The following is a 19,300-nucleotide window of genomic DNA, read 5'->3' as shown; positions in this document are numbered from 1 at the left end:
TTGGGGAGAGCTCAGTCTCAGGCAGATCCCAAAAAAGGATGCCACAAGCCGGAACCCAGGAAACCCAGCAGCCGCTCCGGGGACACCACTGCCTCCCTGCTCAGAAGGCTCCGGCATGTCCGGATCAGAGCGAGGGCCAGCCTGGAAGTTGAGAACAAGCAGGTATTGTCCCCTGTGCTGCAACAACAGAGAGGACCTGGAATACAGGGCCTGCTCAAAGGAAAAGAGAGCCCAGAGAAGCTACATCAGCCTGGGCCACTGGCAAGGCGCCATCCATCTGCTCCTGCCTGCGCGGGCTCTGCCGCCGGAGCCGCGCCGGGGCAGTCAGGGGCTGAGCATCCCGCGGCCATGGCAGGGCCGAATTCGGTGGGATGGGTGGGAGCAGGCTAAGGGCTCATCCACGAGCCAGGCTCTTTCCCCTCAGAGGGGTGCTGCTACAGGCAGCGCCTGGAATTTGCCGAGCACAGAGCTGTCACCACGGGCTGAGGATTTCTGCTGAAGCTACCTTCCTTGTTAGGGAAAGATGGGTAAAACCTGCAGGAGACGCTCTATGGGATATGCTTAGCTTAGCTGTCTGCATGTCTGGTTATTAAGCTCCGAGGTTAAGGATTTAGTTCCACATATCAGTTTACTTAGAAATAAAGCATCGCTTCACATTTTAATCTCAAGTATGCTGCATTGTCTTGCCCGCTTCCTCTCGTGCCCTCTCCCCATGACCTCTTCCCCAGCAAAACGCTGGAAAGTTATTAGCAAATATTCTGTGAAATATTTAATATCCAAACAGCAGGGTCTGTGCATCCCATGAGAGACTCATAGCCCTTATGGTCAGGACAAAAAAAAAAAACAAGGATTGTTTGCACCCCCCCAGGTCCTACTGGGAGACGCTTCGAGGCTGGAGTTGTTACCAAGCAAAAACCTCACTAAAGCAGCCCTTTAGATGTGTTATAAACCAGGATAGCTGGGACCGAGGTATTCCAGCTTGGGTTCAACCCCACTTCCACTGTGCCCACAGCCTTTGCACAGAAACAAAATACCCCATGCAAGCGCCATTTGAAAGCGTATTTTCCAGCCCTATGTTAGTGGAAGCCATCTTCCTCTTCTCAAAAGGATTTACATTGAGGAAGTCTGAGCTCCTTCTGCCTGCAGGAAGGGCATGACAGACATGGCAATTGGCTTATGATTTGTTTATTAAAAAACCCTATAGAAGTATTTGTTTATGTGTTTATCAGGGTTGGGGGACTTTCAAAGGTTGCAGAAGGTTTTCTAAAGCAAGACTGCAGAGCTGTTAAGTGACATAAACACTTTCCCTAAAAATGCATAAAAGCATACACCCTTTTTCTACTCGAAATACTTTAGCCTGCTACTGGGATGAGCTTTGAAAAAGCTAAAACAAACACCTGAAGTGGGCTGTGAAGATTTATCTGCTGATGGCAGGGCACAATGCTGACTTTCCCAGCCCTTTGCCCAGCTCTTGTAGATTCAGCACCCTGCAGCCCTGCACGAAGGCTCCCTGGTGCCAGGATCGGACCTGTGCCCTCAGATAGACTGGAAAGACTGACATCAGCCAGGCGAGAGGCCACTCCGCTGCTGTGCCAGCGAGCAGACACCTGTGAAGCAAGCACGCTGAGGGCTTAAAGGCAAGGCCTGCGGGGTTCAGGAGGACTCCGAGCAGCAGACCCAATGCCCGCTGGCCCACGGACAACAGCCAACAAGGAACATGCTGCCAGCAGCAGTACACTCTGCTTTCGCACAGACCTGGGCAACGCACAGGCTTGGGACCCTGCAGTTCACAGTGAAGTGTTTCTAAGCAGGACAGCACTGTTACTTAAAGGTTGAGACTGAATTTAAACTTGAAGTATCATCTTATTGGCGTTACCTGGAGTAATGGAGTACGAGGGGATCCAGGGCTCACCTTTTCCATGGGCAACGTGAATTCCACAGCAGGGAGCATGGGGCAGATACATCTGCCCAGGAGTAACTAGTTGAAGTGTGGAACAGCTCAGCACTGCAGTCTTCAGTTCTTCACACCGGGGGAACGCAGGGCTACTGTAAGGAGCTTTCCCAGCACAGCAGGGAGGGGAGGTGGGAGGACAAGGCACAGCCAGCCGCCACTGCCACCAGCTGGCCAGACTCCTGCTGGCTGCATCCCCAGCACCCTCTTCCCCAGCACTGCTATTTCTAGCAGTGCTCTGCCCCGATGTCCCTTTACCTGCCACGAGCACCAAGTTTCTCCACTCAGCTCCATATAAAGGCTCCCGGATCACAGCTGGCCCTGAAAGCAATACAGTAACATTTGCCCACTATTGTGCCCGAGCTGGGGAAGCTGGACAACAGCCAGTCTCACCAGCCGATATCACAGACAATGTCTGACGCGGTCCCGAAAAGCAGTCCAAAAGGAAGCTTCTTCCTGTGGACCTGTCAATCCGAACCCAGCCCTTGCACTACGCGGAGAACACAATTTCCTGAGGCCGGTCAGGTGGATGGAGAGCATAGGCTGCATCTCAAACCTCCCCTTCCTACCTCTGCTTCCCCACCTTGGGCATACCCTCTTCAACCACACACCAATGAAGCTATAGGCCATCACGCTCTCCCAATTCTGATTCCTCCTAAAGACTTTTCTTAGGCAAAGACATAGAAACTAATCCTTTTATTGAATGTGCCCAAGGCACCAAAAGTTCATTATATCTCTCTCCTACTCGATGTGAATCCATTCTGCAGACGCCAGTGTCACCGGGCCAGGGACTGTGCTTTCTGTCCTGCTCCTGGGGAACTGGGAAAGGCAGAAATAGCGAAAAGAGAGCACAAGCAGTACAAAACAAGGAGGATTTTAATGTTCTCAATTTTAATGATTAGAGACCAAATTAACACCACTGGAGCAGTAAGGGTGAAGGACCATTTCCCACATTGCAGATGTTCTGTGAAATACATCAACCTTCTTTTGGAGAAAAACAAGGTATTTCAACATTTAAACTAGTTGCTTGTAATTCTTAAACAGGAAAAGAGACTCTTGATGAACCTCAACTTTTTCATGTTTCACCATTTTCTAGAAAAGGACCAAGGAACAGCTACTGTATGAAAGGATATAAACAGGATTGCCAGAGACCTTTCGTAGCTTTCATACAAAGTTGCGGGCAATGGCCAATACTTTGGAGAACTCTCCTTCTTTCTGTCGCAGGATATAGGGTATTGGTGTTTTTATTCTGGTCCCTATTGGATTTCCATTGTCTTCTATGAGTACCACATTGTTGGAATCAAATCTAGGTGTCATGGGCGGGCCAGGCATCTTGTGCCCTACAATTAAAGCCTTCTTCTTTTCTCCTTTGATTGCCAGAAGGATCTTATCTCCTACTTTGCCAACTCCGGTCTTGTTATACACGTGGATACATTTCGGTGGCCGGTGGTAGGGCGTGTTCCCCAAGGCGCTGTTGTCCACCACTCGCACGCGGGTGAGTTTCTGTATTGCTCGGCATGCTCCAGTGACACTAGCAAAAGACAGGAAAGAATGAGAGACAGATCTCCTCAATAATCCTTGGGGAGCAAGGGCAAACCCAGCACAGGATCTTGTCATTACACAAACCACTTGGAAGGCGCCAGCAACAAATACATACCACATGGGTGACACATTTACTGCATTCAATGTGCTCTTTGAAAGCCAGATGCTACTTTGGGCTTTGCACAGTCTTCGCTGAATGTCAAACATAAAACGACCGTTCTACTCTGAAACACGACTAAAAGATGGTGTGAAGAGTGGCTTGCATTTACTGAGCTTTTTAGCAACTGCAGATGATTCCATTCAACTGCAATTTACAAGCACAAAAATGTGCTTGCTTCTGCCACAAACAGGCTACAGGAAGCTAAGACTCAAGTCAGGCTCTTTCAATCTTGTACACAGTCCCCAGCAATAAGGGCTTTTCTGACCAGTCTTCTTTTTGGTGAAGTCTACAAGGGTCTCCCATCTTATTCTGCTCTCAGTGAGACCTCTGAGGTCCTGCTGTGGCAGTGCTAAGCTGCCACCAACTAGAATCTAACAGATCATCACCTTCCCCATGTGAGAGGAACCCAGAGAGACGCAGTCTCTTCTGTATCTGTTTGCTCTGTGGGATTATCAGGAGTAAGAAACAACAGAAATAAACTGCACGATACTAAGTTGTTAGATCTGACTCTGAATATGCTTGGGAACAGCAGGAATAAACTGAGAAATAATTCAACCTCCCTTTCAGGAACAGCTATTCTTTTATCCAGCAAGCTCAAATTCAAGTGATTTGTTGCTTCTCTTCGAAGGACACCCAAACACAGACCATCGGAAAAAGCAGGAAGATCCTTTCTACTGCTAAACAACTGCTTTGTAGTAAGGTACTAGAAACATGCTGGCCAGACAGCTGCAAGAATGCCAAGCTGCTGTCAGCTGAACTACTCGAACAGACAGCATATAGAATCAACCTAACCGTTCACCTTGTTTTGCAGAGCAGAAGCGTGTACAGTAAATAAAGACCAATGGGGACCACCACCCCTTCTTGAAGACGAAGGACCTGTATTTGCAATGCTGCCTAGAAGAAGAGCAAGCTATCCCCTGAGTATCAAACACAGCATGGATGGACATCAGTTGAAGCAGGCATTTTTACGTGCAGCAAGGGAAGGCCAGCTGGATCAGTCTGCATTAGTCTAACTGCTCCAGAGGTCTAGTGCTGCCTTTCAAGCTCTGTTTCCTGCAGCAGAGGCCTACCCCAGCTTTCCTCTACAAGAGGACACCTCTCTTCTCTCTCAGAAGTCACTCACCTCTGCAAGCAGCCACCCTCTCCCATCCTATCCCCTGGCAGGGACTGTGGTATAGCACACTCTATCCTCCGCCTGCCAGGCTGTGGCTGCACAGCAGGGAAGGCAGCAGGGAGGAGCCTGGAAAGGGACAAGAGTGTTGCTGCAGGAAGGAGAAGGGGAAACCTAGGTGGGACCATGTCCACAACGCAGCAGTAACAAACAACTCTAAGTGTGATTGCCCAGGTACCACTAGACAAGAGTAACTGCACAAGGAGGACTTTTTCTTTCTCCTCCTTCCTTCATTTCTACCACAGCCTTGGAGCAAAACCCCACCACATCCAAAGCAGGCCCACCACAAAGAAAAGGCTTCCCCATTAAGACTGCTGATGTCCCGCAGTAGCACTGCTCACTTCTGTGGACTTGGCCTCCCTCTTGCTGTCAGCGTATATATATATCCTTTAAATGTCTACTGGCCAATGCTCTCATGCAGCCCATTTACAGAGAAAGCCAGTAAGACTTAGATACCTCCTCGAGATAGCTCCTGGGACTATCACACAACCTAGCCCTCAGCATTGTCTTAATCCCCTCTCCAGACCACAGTCATGGGAATGACTATTCTCACCCTATAAACTGAAGCCCTGACCCTTCAAAGAGCTATACGCTAGGGATTCCCCATACCCGCACCAAGCGTACTGTGGGATTAGGCTCTAAGCTTTGTGCAAGGCGTTGTAAAACATGAGGTCCGTAAATTTAAGAAGCTTTAAATGCCTTCAGCCTGGAACAAGGACATAAAGAAAAATAACAAAATGGAGACTGTTAAGGTACGAGGCAATAATTTTTCAGGTTACTCTTGTTCTAAATAACTGAAATGACAAACTCTGGAATAATTTTAAACATGTAATTGGCTTTACATCAGCAGGGAATGGCTGTTGCCTTTTTGGACTTGGCTGAGAAACACAGGCACTTTCAACTTCTGCTTGCAGGCCCTTGCATCGCCCTCGAAGGCCGAAAAGCCTCCTCACAAGAACACAAAAATGCAGAGTTCAGACCACACTCAGGCTGCCAGGAACCTGCATCCCTGGTTGTGTTTGGGCTCACTTTACAACCTGTGAAGGGACAGCTATGAGATTCTGTTTTATTGTAACATCTTTTTTGAATTAGAAACACTGTATCTTACGCTTGACCTACTTAACAGCATCTCCCTTCAATCAGGAAATTCTCCCAAGAACACAAAAGCAAAAGCAGGATTTGAAAATTACCTTAAGTGTCGCTGGATCACTGTGCTGCTTAGATGGGTTAAGGATAAACCCAACCGCCTGTTCAAGAGAGCCATTTGGATTCCGGTAACCCGCCCTGCGTAAGAAACAAGAGAATTATGAACTCTGGAAATTGGACAAAATCTGTATCACTTCACTTTGCGTATGTGGATCACACGCTAGAGTCTCAGCACCTCTTTAGTCACCGCAATCCACAGCACAGAGAGTGCTAACAGCATCCGCAGCACGATGCAAAGCAGATCAACAACCCCTGCCTGAATTCAGCAGACAGTATTAATTCAGATGTGTATACTACGACGCTGGATTCAATATCGCTGCGCTGCAGTCTCCTGTGCACGGAGGTAAGGGCCCTTTCTGCGTGCACTGTGAACCACCTAACAACAAGCAGGTTTGAGGACTTTGGATGTGAACCAACTTAGAGGCCGCAGTGACCAGTAACAGCTACTAGAGTTACTCGTAAAAGCTACCGATGTTACCCATAAAAACCAAGCAAAAACCCAGAGATACTCTGCAGACCGGCATCAGAGCTTCAAGAAACAATTTGCCAGAGAAGAAACAAGACAAAGCTCTGCCGGTGGGGGCACGCTCCCTCTTAGCATATACAAGATGGTCCTGGTTTCAGCTGGGATAGAGTTAATTAGGTGTTCAGCAGCCTGCCTTTAGAGACCAGCATCACACCTCTGCCAATCTCGCCCTATTACGGCTGCCCAGATGAAACAGTTCCCTGCAGCTTTATGGTGCACGCTCGGCCTCAACTGAAACGCTGCCCCGACTGCAGCAGAGCCGGGTGATGAGGTTAACCTCTGAGTTTACCATAGCCTCTTCCCCGACGACACCTATGGGGGTTCCCTCATCTCATTCTGTCGGACACGGGGACCGCCTTGCACACGCAATCGCAAAGGCTTACCTGAACCCGCGTCACTTTGCCAGGCATCGGCTAGGGAGCGATGGCCCAGGCAGCTACGCCGGCAGATCCAAGCGCCGGGAGGGAACGACACGGACCTAGAGCCAGTCCTCTTTCAGGCCAGCTCAGGTAAAGCGAAGACTTTCCCTCCCACTGCAACTACCGCTGCATGACACCGCTTGCTCAGACCTCGGCAGGGTAACCAACACGTGCTCCGCTTCTCTCCTTTCTAAAGTAAACATTAAAAATACATTGACCGCTTATCTCCCTTTGCCAGTTTTGATGAGCTTAGGGCCAAACTGTAGCAGTACATTGTAAAGCCGTTTTCTTAACTTTTATTTTAAAAACAAAGCTGACCTAACTTCTCTAGGGAGAAAAAAATACCTACAGAGCCTTCCGACAGACGATGCCACAGCTGTTCTTATTACAACCAAGTAAAACCCAGGCTAAATCTTTACTCTCTGTTGTTTTTATTTTTCCCCCGGTGCGTTTGCTTACTTGGAGATGTTTGTATTTTTTAGGGTTTGCAGTTGTTCTACAGCCCAAGCGTTACCTGACAGCAAGATGAGAAGTACTGGAGACGTGCACCACAGCAAATTTGTAGCAGCGCTCCCTGAGCAAAGCACACGATATGTGGCAAACAGTCTCGCCTGTCATACCGGCAGGTTTGGAAGAGATCAGCAACAAAGCTTACATTTATTTGCTAAACAAAGCCACTTTTCTGTGGGGTAGAAGATCTCCAGATGAGTTCAGAGCTTCCCTTCAGAGCTTGCCGGCACTGTCCCTTCTCTGAAATGAGATTCCAAGAAGGCTGAGTTTTTGCCACAGCTCCTTACCTAGCTGCGTGATCCTAACAAAAACAAGACCCTGTGGTATTTACAGTGCTGCTGGCAATCAAGGTCCCATTACCTGGGCCTTGCTGCTGCGAGGATTTCTAAGCAAGTCCAGCTACGGTGCCTTGCTGTAAGCCCACGCCCCGTGACGGCACGGAGGACAGCCGGTGTCCCATCCTGCGCCTGGGTGTACCGTTTCCCCGTGTGAAACTCAAACCCAGTGGGTGATATTGCTCCTACATCCTCCAGAATCGCACCGAGGCCCTGCATCTCTCTGGAAGACCCAACCAGCAGCAGCCAGTTGGCCTCTCTGTTGTCTTGGACGGACGCTTCCCAGGGAGCCCAGCTCTACTCCCCTGGTAGTAGAGGCACGGTGGCCTCGGTGGCTGTTCGTCCTCACCACTACGTAAGACCAATAGGAGAGGTGGCAGAGCAGGCGCGGGCGCACGCTCTGCCCGCCGTCAGAGGGACAGCGACGTCATGACCGGCATAGCTGGATGTGCTCAAGGCTGCATGTCAGAGTCCCAAAGCGCTGCCTAAACTCTGAACTCACTCCCCACTCCTGGGAGGAGTCACCGTTTGCTTCTGCCCCGTGGCAGCACTGAAGGTTTGAAGTCACACAACTACCGGCAGAAGCATCAACAGTGCTAAGTGTCCAAGGACTGTTTATTTTTCCGGATGACTCAGCACCCCCTTCTTTGCTAAGAACTATTCCTCGGCACATTAAGATGTGTCACAAGCTAAGAAACTTCGTATGATTGATTATTTAGTATGAAGCATCCTTTTAGGAACTGAGTAAACGGGGGGGATGCTTCCAATTAGCAGGAAGGTTCAGGGTGGAGGGAAGAAAAGAATGCATCTGTGGCATGGAGCACAGCATTCAAAGGGGCAAGCAGCTTCACGAACAGTGAATCACATCTGTCTGTCTACAGGCGCTCCTCAACCAGATCCAGTCCCGACCTGCTCCCTCTGCGACTGTGAACAGGGCACTCGATCTCCTCCGCCCTCGGTTTCCCGCTCTGTGGAGCGGCTAATTACTAAACGAGACTCCAAAGGGCACAGAAGCCACCCACTCTGTCACGCTGGGTGCTGCCACACGAGTGCTCCGAGTTGGTGCCAAAGTTGAAGAGCCGCTATACAGCGACGACAGCCATCGCCCCCGGCACCTCTCTCCTTCCCGGCGCCGATGCTGCCTCGCACTGGGAGGCTTCAAAAAGCCTCAGCAGAGGCTGCACTTAGCACAGGCAAAGGGAATGCACATCACCCGAGTCTGCTTCTGAAGGTGGCTCTCCCCAGGTCGTCAGGTTTCAGTGCTCGGAGGTGTATGGGAAGAGTACCCCCATAACCCTGAAGCACAGGAAAATTTGCAGGAATTCCCAGAAATCTGCTGTCGGTATTGCCTAGCTGATACAGGAGTGCAGCCTACAATACCCTGGATGGGAAAAATACCACCGCTGCTTAGTACTTAGCCACTAATACACTCCTGACCACGGAATTATCTTGGAAGGGACTTTTGGAGGTCATCTAGTCCAATCTCCTGCTCAAGCAGGATTAATTTCCAAGTTGTTCATGTTAGGCAAGAGCAGTATTTAAACAGACACTATCCTAAAATGAAAGGCCCAACACAAAGGCAACTATTGATGTAGCGTAGGCCACATGCAGCTGCACCAAAGCAGTGGTAAAGAACCGTGCAGAGCAACCTCTCTCCCAGCTCCTACCCTGCTGCCCCTGAATTCTAGCAGTGGCTCTATCTCATGGTTAGAGAGACTACTTTCTTAAAACTGGAACCGTAGAGATGCTTTGCTTCGCTCCACATATCAGTTAGAAGCTAGCACAGACCTCAGACTGAGTTCAGAGTAAGATTCAGAAAGGGTGAAGGAGTCTGTTGATCAAATATTCACTAAAACGACCTGATTTCTACTTCACTGAATAAGTCTCAGCACGCAATAACCTGCTGCAGCAAACACTCCCTTCTCAAGGGCCCTTCAGCCTTACCCCCACATTCAGTGCAACAGATGGACATCAAATTCCAACACCGCACAACAAAGGAACTCTTCACCAGTTATAAACCTCTGGAAGTTATTTACCCACTGCGCCATTTTCAAGTGCCATACTAAAGCTACCACCTTCACCATTTTCCCTTGAGATTAAAGAACTAATTTATATTTACTGCAATCTTGAGTGGGTTTTGAATGGAGGAGTTCTGGAAAATTTCATCCCAGCTAACAGAAGCAGGCCACATAAAATAATTTTGTCAACTGCATGCAAACATGCAAGTAGACCTCCTCAGGGAGCCGAAACAAAGCAAGGACATCTTCCAGATAGGGAGGGGAGGATTACATACTCACTTTGAACCAACCTCAGGGCACACAGTACCAAGAAAGCAAGCCCTGTGTCCCCCCAACACACATTCCCATCACCTCCCTTATGCTGGCTCTAGCATTCATGTAAATCAGTCACAGTTCTCAGCTAGATCAGCTCCCTGATCCAACTCATCCCATGGCCGCATGAATGCTGCTGCGAGGGAATGTGGCAAAACAGAAGTCTGGGACTTCTTCTTTCACTGCCAACCCAGACTTACATCGTGACGGTATCTCTGGAGAAACACCGGGAGATTTGGACAAGAAAAGGATCTCTTTCATTTCAGCAAAAATACTGACGTGCTTCACAAGAACGGTCTGTATGAATCTGCACTATTAACGATGGGAGCACGAAAAAGGTCTGCGTCTGAACACTCAAGAGGCCAGTGCAATGGCTCTGACCAAGTTTTTATCAGTGGCATATACCCTAAGAACCAGTCAAGATGCCGTTCTTACCCTGCCTGCATCCTAGAGTAAACGTACTTTTAAATAGTGCTGTTACCTAGCAATCCAGTGTTACTTTCCTTTGGAAATGACACCTGCTCCCTATATTCCCAAGATCTGCGGTTCCACAACCATTCAGCTTTTTCTTTTCCTTCTTTCTGCTAGTAACTCATCCACACAAATAGGCGCCACGGAAAACCAATGGATATTGCAAGCAAATGCTGAGGCCTACTACCCAAAGCCTACTGTGAAACATACAAAATAGAACAGGAAAAAACATTCTTCACTTTAATAGTAGTAACCTGATCTGCACAGTCAAACAATGGGGGCGAACATCCCCTTTATTCTTCTAAGAGACCAAAATAGACAAGCTCCAGGCACCACAAAGATTTGAACTGCATCTGTCATCCATCGTTAAAATGCAGGAAATAAAGCCAAGACAATACGCACGATGCAAATACCTAAACCCCTACTCTGCCACTGCAGGTTTATTTATAGACCGTCTGCCAGGGTGAGCTGCAAGAGCCAACTGCGAACTATGGGACTCAATCCATTCACAGCTCTCCTCATAAAGGAAACGATGTGATGAAGGGCTTGCATGTGTTAAAAAACACAAGATATTCATTACCAAGACATAACTGGTTTTACATTAATGACAGTCAGAAAGGCCAGGATTCACAAAGAGGAATTAAGTCTTTTCGAATTCCGTTTATGAATAGGATTAGCTATTAAACACGATATTTATTGATCCGAGTTACCAACAGAAACTCATTACAGGTACATCTGTTAACAATTTTGAAGCAGAACACACTAACCTCATTTTCCAGACCACAATCAGGAAAGGCAGATTAAAAAAGAGCTGAATATCTTTAACGGAAAACTTATTTTTGACATTTTAAGTATCCAGAAGTCCTGACTCTAAGGTACTTATGGCTCTTATTGTTCCAGTATCCGAGCACCTTAAACCATTCTATATGTTCATATTCACAGCGCCGTACTAAAATAGGAAGGGGTTATTCCGAGTGCACCAGCAGGAAATTAAGCTACAGACAGGGCAACTTCCTCTCTGAGGTCAAAGGGAAAGAGCGGTAGAGCAGGTATCTAATTCCAGACGCTCTTCTCTGGTACAGTCTGCGGGGCCGGAGGTGAAGCCCAGTGAGGTCCTGCCTTGTCCACGTCTTTTGGAATTCCACGTGAATTCAGAAAACTGCTCACAGTCCCATAACTTAATGCTGCTCTCACCTCTCAAATGTATCTTTATTACTTCTAAAAGTACCGAGGTCTCAGGAACAGGACAATAGGTGGCAAGCCACAGACCAGATTCTGTTCCCAGCCCTGACGTGGGTGACCAGGTCCCAACCAGCAAGGTGTGACCACAAACCAGACAGCAGTTACCATGCTGGGGGGGGGGAGCTGTGGCTCCACCATAAAAAAAAAAAAAAAAAAGTCAGGAACCACTGACCTAGGCTAGCTGTTCACAGAACAAAGAACGATAGCGGCTCCAGGCCTTCCTGATAAAGCTACGCCAGAAAAGGATGCCTAACACAGACAGAATTCAGGCTTAAGAGAAAACTAAGCTGGAGACAAAGGCACACTCATGCCGCAAGGCGGCACAGAGCTACCTGCAGCTTTGCTGGAACAAGCCTCGCTTCTCACTCAGAAACTTCCCTTAACTCAGTTTCCCTCCTTCCCCAAGAAGACCCCCCCAGGTAAGCCTGGAGAAGTCTCGAAACCAGACAAGTGAACGCAGCTCAGATGAGCACCTGTATCCTGCTTTTAAAAAGGCTGGCTGCCCACCTGCTTTTACTACAGGGAGTAAGTCTTTCACGCTTATAAGAAACCTGTCGTGCTGTCTTCTTCCCCAAATTGCCTCCCCTTACTCACCAGACCTCCAAAGGAGTTTTTTGGAGAATAACCAGCAAAGCACAGACTAGCGCCCACACTTCCCGAGTCCCCATGACACACACGAGTAAATGCCGCACTTGTCAGGACACAAGAATTTTGGTCCAACTTTGCTGCATGACTACTCAGTCCCACACAAGCCTAATCCCGGCAGCGCAGCCCCGCATGAACTCTGAAGCAAAGAAAGGCGCCGAAGGACACACGTGCAGTGTCAGAACAGCGCGTTCTTCCTCCAGACTGCTAGGGCACGGGCTGAGGCCCGGCGGGAGCAGAGGGTGCTGCCTGTCGGAGAGGCAAGATGCTGCCGGTCACCCCATCTGCAGCGCCCTGTGTGCAAGCGACAGGCAGGCCCCAGGCTCCGGCTCCCAGCTGCTTTTGCAAGGTGCCCCAGCTGTCAGCCCTGCTGCGCGCCACCCAACCCACGGGGCACCTTCGGGGCCTGCGCGCCTCGGTCTTTCCAGAGCAGCTCGGGGTTCAGATGTTCCAGGCCCTGCGCACAGAGCACCGGCGAGCCCTGCAAACGGGCAGGAGGGCCGGGAGCCGGGGGAAGGGAGCACCCGGCCAGCCCAGGCGCCGCAGGGCCCACAGGCGAGCTGCGGCCCGCTCCCACCCGGCCCCAGCGCCCGGGGGCTGCGGGGGCCCGCCCGCGCCCCGAGCGGCTCGGGCACCGGGACGAACGAGGGCCCGGCGCCGCCGGAAAGCCTGCACCCCGGGAGCAGGCGGGCCCGGGCGGCGGGGCAAGGCCGCCCGCAGGCCGCCGGGTCCGCAGGCCACGGCCGGCCCCGCCCGGGAAGACGAAGGCCCCGCGACGGCGGCGCCGCGGCTCAGGGGCGGGGCGCCCGCTGCCGCATGGCCGCCCCCACCCGGCGCCCGGCCCGCTCCGCTCCGCTCCGCTCCCCCCCGCCCCGAACCGCCGCCGCTCCCGGGGCCGCCTGTGCGCCCCCCGCCCCGCCCCGCCCCCGCCCGGAGCGCAGGCCCCGGCCCCCCCCGCCGCGCACCTCCGAGGGGAAACGCGCGCCCGCCGCCCGCATGCGCAGCGCCGCCGCCCGCGGGCCCCGCCCACCGCTGTGCAGGGCCGGCGCCTCCGCCCCGCCCCGCCGGGGCCCCGCCCCAAGCCGAGCCCAGCCGAACCGAGCCGAGCCCAGCCGGGCGGTCGCCGCTCGCTCCCGTGCGCGGCGCAGCGCAGCGCGGCACCGCAGCGCCCGGCCCGGCCCGGCCCGGCCCAGCGGGGCGAAGCGGAGCGGCAGCCCGGGGGGAGCCAGTCCGCGCCTGACACGGGGTAAGCCGGCTGCCGGTGCGGTGCGGCACGGCGGGGCGCGGCGCGGCGCGGCGGCTCCTCTAGGCCGGGCGGGCCCGGGGCCGCAGCCCGCCGCCGCCTCGGCGCTTGCCGGGGTTGGGGGGGGTGGCAGCGGCCGCGCCTCAGGCCCTCCGGAGGGCGGAGCGGGCCGGGCCGGGCGGCGCGGTGGCTGCGCGGAGCCCCGCAGCGGGGGCGGGCTGGGGCGGGGGGCGCCGCCTGCCATCTTGGGGCGGAGCGGGGCGGGGGGCGCGGAGCGGTCCGTGTGCCCCCCCGCCGCAGGGCCGGCCCGGGCTGCGTAGGAGCGGGGCGGCTCGGGGCAGCGCGGCTTCTCGGCCGCCCCCCGGGCGCCGTCCCTCGGCCGGGTAACGTGGTTGCTGCAGCCCGGGGGTCGGCGGGGCCACTTCTGCGGGGCGGCACCGGCTCCCGTCTCACCGGCGGCCGCCGTCGGGGGTGCCGAGGCCGCTTTTGTGCGTGCTGGGTCTGGCGAGCTGCCTGCCCTCCTCCGGGCGCCGCCGTCACCGAGAGCGGCGGGGCGGCAGGAGGGATGTTTCAAGGGTGGGAACAGCCGGCAGATCTCTCGTATCGCCCTGCCTCTTCTGCCCTGGAGAGCTCAGCACAGAGCTCTTCGGTGGGGCTTGTGTGCACGGTCACGCAGCCAGGCGGCCCCTTTCTGCTCTTGTCGTGGTCACCAGCCCCGCCGAACCAGCAAACCGTGGTTTTTTCCTCCTGTCCTGGAGTGCGCCCTGGATGTCTGTATGTAGCTACCTGCTGGCGGCATCGTGCCAGAGATCTGTGACGTGGCTGCGGTCAGCCCAGTGCCCGTAGCAGCTCTGATAGCTCTCAGCTGGATGGCGACCAGGTGTTTGGGGAATTTGGGATTCTGGGCACCTCCCTCTCTTGCTCTTCCCTCGATAGCAGGAGCTGGAAGCAAAAGGCTGATCAGTGCGTGCTCAGGGTGTGCTAATTTAGTCGTGCGTAGTCCACGAGAAGCCCTGCGCCCTGCATTTGCCTGTTACTCTGGAAGCATCCTGCTCTGTCGTGTCGTCCTCCAGAGCAAGCGCGCGTGGGAAGCCACGGGCTGCAGGGCAGGAGCATCCCATTAGCAGCGGTCACAAAGCCACTGAAGGGTTGCACGGCACAGGTGCCCCTCGGATGGTCCCTGCAGATGCCCCACCCGGGCGTGGGACAAAGCCTTTGCAAGTGCCTTGCAGAGACCTGTACCCTTCCCCTCCAAATACCCATGCTGTACGGTCCCCAATAGCCTTTTATTCTTTTAATGCTTCTGAGAGAGCAGAAAGCCAACTACTCAGCTCGTAACCAGCTCCAGGAGGGTTCAAACCAGAAATAGCAAAGCATTAAGGATGTTGCTTCTAATGACTGCAATTAGCTGGTATCTGCCTAGGAAAGGCCATTTTTGTCTCGAGCCTTTTAGTGGTAGGAATACGCTGTCTTTACAGGGAGAGAAGTCCGTTCTGCAGTCTTCACCTGGATACCATAGGAGCAAGATAAACATGAAAGAAGATGCCTTTGAGGGGGTTGGGAAGAGGATCTGGTTTGGCTCATGAGTATGTTTTGTTGCACTAAGTTTGCTCTATTTTTGTCTGTTCCTGTCTTCAGTAACCTTGGAAGGAACTGAAGCTACTGTATTTTCTGAGGGTGTCGGTTTTCTTGTCAAGAAGGCATTGCCGTGAGGCTTTGCAATGCTCCATTTTCTTCCCCTTTGACCGGAGTACAGTGCGACTATCCTGAAATGTCCTGAAGCCCTGAGTTGAGCCAAAAAAAGAAAAATACTGAGTCCTTTACTTCTTGTTTTTTGGTGTTTTTTTGTTTTTCCTTCTGGGCTTTTAAAATATCCTTGGTCATATTTTTTAGCTTTCTTCAGCAATAAAATGGGCTAGGAACTTGCTTGGGGTTTTTCTGATGAACTTTTACATCAAAAGAAAAAAAATTCTCATGAAATCGTTTCGTTCTGGGAACTAGGACTTCAGGACAATCCCAGGTAGCATGAGATCCATGATAAAAGCCTGAGAGCTGGCAGTGCCGAGGGCCTGCTTTTTGTCCGTTGCTAATTACGCTTTCCTTGAGCCCCGGGGTAGCTGGAGTGCCTCGGGTCACGAGGAGCCCCGCAGCGTCCTGCCAGTGGCTCTCTGCCACCCTCCCCATCTCTACCGCGGTGCAACCCTGGCCCGTACGCGCCCCGTCTCCATCCTGGCGGCCAGGGTGAGGCTGTACGCTGGGGACCCGAGGGCTCTCCGCGGGTGTCACCTCCCGCTCCCAGGAAAGACAGCCGGGACCTGCACCTTCTGACGTGAAGCCTGCGCAGCCGTGGGGTGCCTGCTTCGTGCCGGAGGAGGCCCTGGGCGTAGGATACTCCGTGCGCTGTTAATTGCAGACGGTGCCGGTTATGGATCCTGTGGCTGATTTGCATATCAAAGCATCTGAGAGCTCTGCAGTGGGTAACGGAGGCAAGGATGACAGGGCTTGCTGGAGGCTGGGGCCGGATCTCCCCTGGGGCTTTTTGCGGTGCAGGGATGAGACACGAGGATGGGGATGTTTCGAAAATGGAGATTGTCTCCATGTCCTTGAATGACAGTACCGTTAAGTCTTTTTTAATCTAGCAGCTGCTTTCTAGGGGGTAGGAACTATGGAGAGAGGGAGCAATCCTTGGTGTCTGTCCCTCAGGCTGCTCCTGCCCTACCTCCTTCGCTCCAGCGAGAGCTTGCCCGGCAGCCTGCTGTGTCGAGCCCCTCCGTGCTGCCCTCAGGCAGCTGTGCCCCCTCGCCAGCGGCTCCTGTGGCGAGCGGCCGGTGTGCCAGCCCACCGCCTGTTCTCACACAAAGAGACAGAGGCCCTGCTTGGAGCCTGAAGCAAAGGGGCAGGTTTGCTACCACTTCATCTGGCTCTGCAGGGTCCCAGGTCTTGCCTGATGGCTCAGGAGGCATTGAGGGGGGAGCAGCAGAGCCTCAAATGGGCTGTGGTTTCTGGGATGCTGTGTGAGTCAGAGGAAGGTTCGCCTGTGTCTGGTCTCAGCAGAGCTGTCTCCTGCTCCTCCCGGCTCTGGAAACAAGCCTGGGGAGCTCGGAGCTTGCTTGCAGGTTGAGCTGGAAACCGAAAAGCAGGTTTCCAGGCAAGGAGTGAGAGAGGGAGTCCCTTTGCCACTTTGTTCTTCACAGGTGTGTTGCTGGTCCTGATGCTCTAGCTTTGAAGGACCACAGTGTGGGGCAGCCGGCCTCTCTGAGGGTAGGTCTGTGTTCCTCGTGGGAGCACCGGCTGCCTGAGACTGCAGCCCTTGGCCTCTCTCCCATGCCCCGTGCAGCTCAGGCTCTTGCTGGGAAGGATTCCTCATCTCGCTAGCCATATGGGGAGTCGGTGCGTGTAGGAACTGCCTTGAGCATGGCCTTCTCAGGAGGCACCTCTTTGCCTGCAGCCCTTGTCCCCTCAGCAGCTCTCTGGCTTGCTCGGGGGAGTGAGTGGGGGGGGCAGGCCTGATGCATTGGCTAGAAAGTTGGTTAAAAGGAGAAAAACAAAAATCAAGGAATGAAAAAGAAACGCGCATGTGTGTGCGCAGTCTGCAACAGAGAGAGGGCGAGATTCATGAAGCCAGTGCCAAGCTTGTAGAGCAAAGGCTTGCAATATGAAATGGCTTTTCTCTGAGCCTGCAGGCCTGCAGTTGGCACTGCCTTCTCACTTCGTGTCCTTCCAGCGTGGAGCTGGGTGTCTGCCCTCTGCTCCAAATACAGATTAGCTGCAGGAAGCCTGAGACTCTCTTGCTAAGCGTGAGATGTAGAACATTTTCCTCCGTGGTTCTCCATGCAGCACTCCCAGCTCTTCGCAGGGTTATCTTTGCGCGCTTGTTATGCGTTCCCTGCACGTGATTCCTAAGCAGTGGTGGAAATACTTCTGTATTTCCCATGGCTCTTGCAAGAGCCCCATGGCTCTTGCATGTTGATATTGCCTGCCTGCCATTCCGCCTCTTCTGCTTTCAAATCCCTTCCTTCCCATCCCTTGTAAAGCCAGGTGGGGGAGCGGGAATGCTTTCCCAGTATCCCAGTGCTCTCCCTAGGCCAGGCTCTTATAGTGGCTACACATCTTATATGGGCAAGATGGGGATCCTGCTGGCATAGCCCACTGCATCTTTTGAGCAAGGTCTCCTGTTCTTGATGTGCTTTGGTCTAATTGTTGATGCCAGCAGCTTCTACCCACATGGTGGTTGTGCTGGGAAGAGAGAGAGGTCTTGTTTTATGCGTGCTGGTTTTCCCCAGAGAAATTGGCAGTTGGTAGTACGGGTCTGGCTTAAAGCAAGGTTTTGAAGATGCCTCTTTTTGTGGCCCGATCTGGGGAGATGTTTGTGCTATTGCATTAAAGAAAGGGGTTGGATCTCTTAAGGGACTGTGTATTTGAAAAGCAGGACATTGCATCAGCACCAGGAGAAAGCAGCCGCAGGCAGGATTCATGTCTGTCTGTTTTCAGTACGTTCTGCAATTGCTTTCCTGCACCACCACAACCATGCTGCCTCTGAGCAAAGAACCTGTCTGCCTTTCTGTGGCTGGAAGAGCGGCTGCTGCAGGTCTTTCCTGCCTGACTGTTGCCTGTCACTCCCTAGAAGGACTGTCTGTCCCCAGAGCTGCTCCTGTGAGTGCCTGCGCTGGGTGTGCTCATCCCCTCTGCACCCCTGTAATTCTGTGTGTGTGGCAGTTGCTTTCTTTGACATCCCTTTCCCCTAGGGATGCTCCCGCTGGGTCCGTGCAGGTCTCTGCACTGAGCCAGGAGAAGAGCATCGCCCTGCAGACAGCCAGCTGCCACCAGCGATGTGACCTCTGGCTCCGTAACGCCAACAAGGAGACCACGTGCTGTTGCTCGTGGGGAGGTGGTGTGCTCTCTCGTGTTGACCTGCATGGAGGAGCAGCTCTGACAGGCTCCCTTAAGAGCATCCCACTGTCTCCTGATGTGTTGCTGACATGGGTCAGGGGGAGGGTGCTACTCTTGGGTGGAATTTCTTACCAGAGTGCATTTAGTAGGAGAGTCATGTGTTGGCCTGGCCCTGCTTTTGCTAATTAAATAGTGGCCTTTAGTAGGCTCTGTCTCAGGTCCCTTCAGAGCCAGGGTGTGAGACAATCTCGGCATGATCTTTTGCTTAGAGGAAACTTGGATGACAGTGGGCCTTGTGTCCTGGTTGAAATAATTATCAACACCTGATGTCTTTTGCTTGGAGGTCAGAGAGAGCCTGGCAGTGACACAGGCTGGGGAGGTCTCTGCAGCTGACCTTAGGATACTTGGGCTCTTGAGCCAAAAATTTAGTGCCTTTGGGTCCCAAAGAAGATCTTAAAAGGGATTCACCCCTCAACTCCCTGTGCATGTGGTCTAGACTCCCTTTGTGTGAAACCATTGGACTCTGGAGGCTCTCAGGTGATGCTGGTGAAGCTGACATCTTCCCCAGGATGACTGCGTATGCAAGTTGGTGATTTGGTTTTGCTAGGCTCTTGTCTATGCTCGAGGCATAGACCTGGAAATGAATTATTGTGTGTCTG

The 19,300-nt window shown here is 52.8% G+C and overlaps 2 protein-coding genes across 4 annotated transcripts in view; one reads left to right on the top strand and one right to left on the bottom strand.

Annotated features, from left to right (window-relative positions):
• Positions 1–2,820: 2,820 nt before the first annotated feature.
• Positions 2,821–13,571, bottom strand: MRPL14 (mitochondrial ribosomal protein L14). The gene is made up of 3 exons (XM_087774038.1): positions 13,474–13,571; positions 6,015–6,108; positions 2,821–3,482 (listed from the first exon to the last, which is right to left on the bottom strand). Exons 2-3 carry the CDS (start codon positions 6,086–6,088, stop codon positions 3,116–3,118), a joined length of 441 nt encoding a protein of 146 aa, XP_087630164.1. The 5' UTR covers positions 6,089–6,108; positions 13,474–13,571; the 3' UTR covers positions 2,821–3,115.
• Positions 13,572–13,605: 34 nt separating this feature from the next.
• TMEM63B (transmembrane protein 63B) overlaps positions 13,606–19,300 on the top strand; it is a 48,590-nt gene continuing 42,895 nt past the window's right edge. The window contains exons 1-2 of one of the 3 annotated variants that reach the window (XM_087774035.1): positions 13,661–13,754; positions 15,230–15,337. In XM_087774035.1, the coding sequence (XP_087630161.1) occupies positions 15,294–15,337 (44 nt within the window). In that variant the 5' untranslated portion in view covers positions 13,661–13,754; positions 15,230–15,293. Of the gene's footprint in view, positions 13,755–15,229; positions 15,338–19,300 lie in introns of all 3 variants that reach the window. The other 2 variants (XM_087774034.1, XM_087774037.1) reach the window with 2 other exon arrangements.

Source organism: Nipponia nippon, unplaced genomic scaffold, assembly GCF_047370975.1.
Source record: "Nipponia nippon isolate SJK-2023a ecotype South Korea unplaced genomic scaffold, ASM4737097v1 scaffold_4, whole genome shotgun sequence".
Taxonomy (NCBI): Eukaryota; Metazoa; Chordata; class Aves; order Pelecaniformes; family Threskiornithidae; genus Nipponia; species Nipponia nippon.
The sequence above is the reverse complement of the archived record's forward strand: the minus strand, read 5'-3'. Positions and strand labels throughout refer to the sequence as shown.

Excerpts from the sequence above, each read along its gene's own strand:
- MRPL14 (XM_087774038.1), bottom strand. The coding sequence starts at position 6,088 with ATGGCTCTCTTGAACAGGCGGTTGGGTTTATCCTTAACCCATCTAAGC. Across the intron at positions 3,483-6,014 it reads GTGATCCAGCGACACTTAAG|TGTCACTGGAGCATGCCGAG; the intron begins GTAATTTTCAAA and ends GTCTTTTGCTAG.